At 38.7% G+C, this 2,741-nt stretch overlaps 1 protein-coding gene across 1 annotated transcript; it reads left to right on the top strand.

Moving 5' to 3' along the window:
- Positions 1 to 654: 654 nt before the first annotated feature.
- Positions 655 to 1,713, top strand: LOC148781959 (uncharacterized). The gene is made up of 2 exons (XM_088867709.1): positions 655 to 726; positions 816 to 1,713. The coding sequence occupies exons 1-2, from the start codon at positions 657 to 659 to the stop codon at positions 1,580 to 1,582; spliced, it is 837 nt and encodes a 278-aa protein (XP_088723835.1). The 5' UTR covers positions 655 to 656; the 3' UTR covers positions 1,583 to 1,713.
- The last annotated feature ends 1,028 nt before the right edge of the window (positions 1,714 to 2,741 follow it).

Genomic DNA, 2,741 nt, shown 5'->3' with positions numbered 1-2,741 from the left:
GGACTCCATTCGACAATCTGAAGGTGCATTAAAGAGATTGTTTACTTGTGAAGAGTGGTTAAATGACCGCCTCTCGAAGTCCAGTACTGGTGTAAAAGTGGATAACATAATCTCAAATAGGCTATTCTGGTCTCGATGTTCCAGTGTTGTAGAGGCCACTGCCCCTTTGGTCACGGTGTTAAGAATGGTGGATGCTGATAAGAAAGCTACCATGGGTATCCTTTATGAAGGTATTGAGAGGGCGAAATCAGCTATTGGGGAGAAGTGTAATTTTGCTAGCAAAGTGATCGAGATTATAGAAAAGAGGTGGAACACCAAATTCGGACGTCCAATTCATTATGCTGGTAAATATATATTTATATCATTACAATGTTTCAGTTTAAATCATTTTTTTATGAAATTGTAAATGACATTTTTCTACCTATATATTTTTTAGGTTACTACTTCAACCCAAAATTTTTCTATTTGACACCTGAACAACCCCACAAGATTATAGAAGGGGTCAGATACATTATTGCAAGGTTGGAGAGAAGCCATCGAAACCAAGTAGCAGCAATACAAGAGATATTATTTAATGTTTGGGTAAGAGCTTCATTGAGTTGTTATATTTGTGAGGAATAATGCACTAAAACGTAATATTTTTGTTTTAGCTTGCTATGTATAGGGATGCTATAGGATCCTTCGGAACTAGACTTGCCAGAAATTCTCGAACTATGATGGATCCAGGTTATCCCCTCGCTAATATTTTGTTTATTCATATATTTAATCTTATGAATTGTTCTTGCCCTTACAATGCTTTTTACATTTTAATCCAGCTGAATGGTGGGAGATATATGGTACTGATGCACCTCACCTAAAGAGGATAGCAATCAAGGTGCTCTCCCAGACATGTTCTGCTATTGGCTGTGAGCGCAACTGGAGTACATTCCAATGGTTGCACACTACTAGAAGGAATCGACTCGCTTCTGAGAAGCTTCATAAACTAGTCTACGTTCATTATAATTTAAACCTCAGAGAGCGACAAATAAGAAGGAAGCTTGAAGACTATGGGCCGATAGACTTAGACACAATATTTGTCACAGACACAGCAGACCGATGGGTAGTCGAAGAGGAGGAGCCAGTGTTGCACAAGAGAGCGTTCCTTGAGGCTATCGGTGATGAAGATATTGAAGAAACTGATGAGCGGCATGAAAGAGGAAGCAGTCAGCCAATGTATCCACAATATGTCGATGATATTGCACCTAATGAGGGAGAGTGGAAAGGGGGTCTAAGAGAAAATGAGAGAGATGATGATTCTGAGGCCACCCTATCCCAGCCATATTATTCACATATCGAGTCCCAACAGCAACAGTGTAGGGATGAGCATGACAGTGCAGGTGAGCATGAAGGATGGACAAACTTCGGGGATTTTGGACTGGGAACACAACAAAACACTAACACTCAGGGATTTGGGAATAGTCAGACGCCCGCTAATATCGATGATTCGTTTTTAGATCGAATCAATGAATTGTCAAACGAATTCAATCAATGGCACCAGCGTGACCAAGAAGAACAACAACGTCGTCTATCATTTTATTTTTAGATCGTATGTTATTAATTTTATGCTTTATTGTAGTCCATGTATGTTGATATACTTATTCCATGATAATTCTATGTTTATCCTTTTGTGTGATGTAAATTAAATGTTGAATGGCGGTTCATGCAGGGAAAGAACATATCAATATTCGCATATTCATCCAAAAACATGAAAATTCTTAATGGAGTACCCTCATTTTTTATTGAATTCCTAAAAAACAATATTTATAATGAATTTTAATAATTTTTTTTTATTTTTTTGAAGCTTTAATCTGACCGATTCACCCAATTCCGATCCGGACCGTCGATTCACCGATCCGGATCGCCGATTCGCCGATCCGGATCGCCGATTCGCCGATCCGGATCGCCGATTCGCCGATCCGGATCGGTTTTTGAAAAACCCGATCCGGGTCACCGATCCGGTTTTTAAACCATTGGGATAAATATAAAAGAAGACTTCACGCACAACAGCGCTACGGGCCAGGCATATCGCTTGAGGTGAAAGTCTAACGGGGGATACCCTAATTCTAACCCAATGATTAAATTATGGGATAACAGCTAATAGCTCTTATCAAAGCTAAGAAAAAGAATATGGTATGACAGTCTAAATTCTATTAGTACACTGTAACACTAGGTCAAAGAAATTTCTTCGCAAGAAATTGCCTCATTTAAAGCTTCAATTTCATTCCTTCTTCTCTCGAAATCTCTCTATGTAGTATTTGTCCCCCTCGAGGCCAGTTGATGGTTTCGAGTGATAATTGTTGCCTTGATGACAAATCCAAATATCAGGAGAATATAGATTGTGTAAGTCATTTTTAAAAGAAAGAACCATAATCAATACGTAATGGCCTAAAGCATTAAATGTCGAAAGACCATTTACATATATAGTGGAATTGGCTAGCCCAACATTTTTTTTTGGGTAATTTAGTAGAGATGACGAGCCCCTACCCGTTTTTTAAAATCGTTAAAGATTTTTTTTATGCGTTAGGTAAGAATGGAAGCCTAGATCTTAGCTGGAACACAAGTGATGCTAGCACCACAACCCCAACCCCATTCTTAAAAAAAAATAATTAAGTTAGTAGATATTTGGGCCTCTATCCTTTGATGAGAATGAAGTCAAATACTTCATCATAATGCTCATTGGCACTACCGCCATGGCCCAAGCC

Source organism: Amborella trichopoda, chromosome 5 (genome assembly GCF_054954075.1).
Source record: "Amborella trichopoda isolate Santa Cruz 75 chromosome 5, AtrichopodaSantaCruz75HAP2 v2.0, whole genome shotgun sequence".
In the NCBI taxonomy this organism is placed as follows: domain Eukaryota; kingdom Viridiplantae; phylum Streptophyta; class Magnoliopsida; order Amborellales; family Amborellaceae; genus Amborella; species Amborella trichopoda.
The sequence above is the reverse complement of the archived record's forward strand: the minus strand, read 5'-3'. Positions and strand labels throughout refer to the sequence as shown.

What these genes read in the sequence shown, in the direction of transcription:
- LOC148781959 (XM_088867709.1), top strand. Translation starts at nt 657, where the DNA reads ATGTATAGGGATGCTATAGGATCCTTCGGAACTAGACTTGCCAGAAAT. An exon ending in TCGAACTATGATGGATCCAG is followed by an intron (nt 727 to 815) that starts GTTATCCCCTCG and finishes ATTTTAATCCAG; the next exon opens with CTGAATGGTGGGAGATATAT.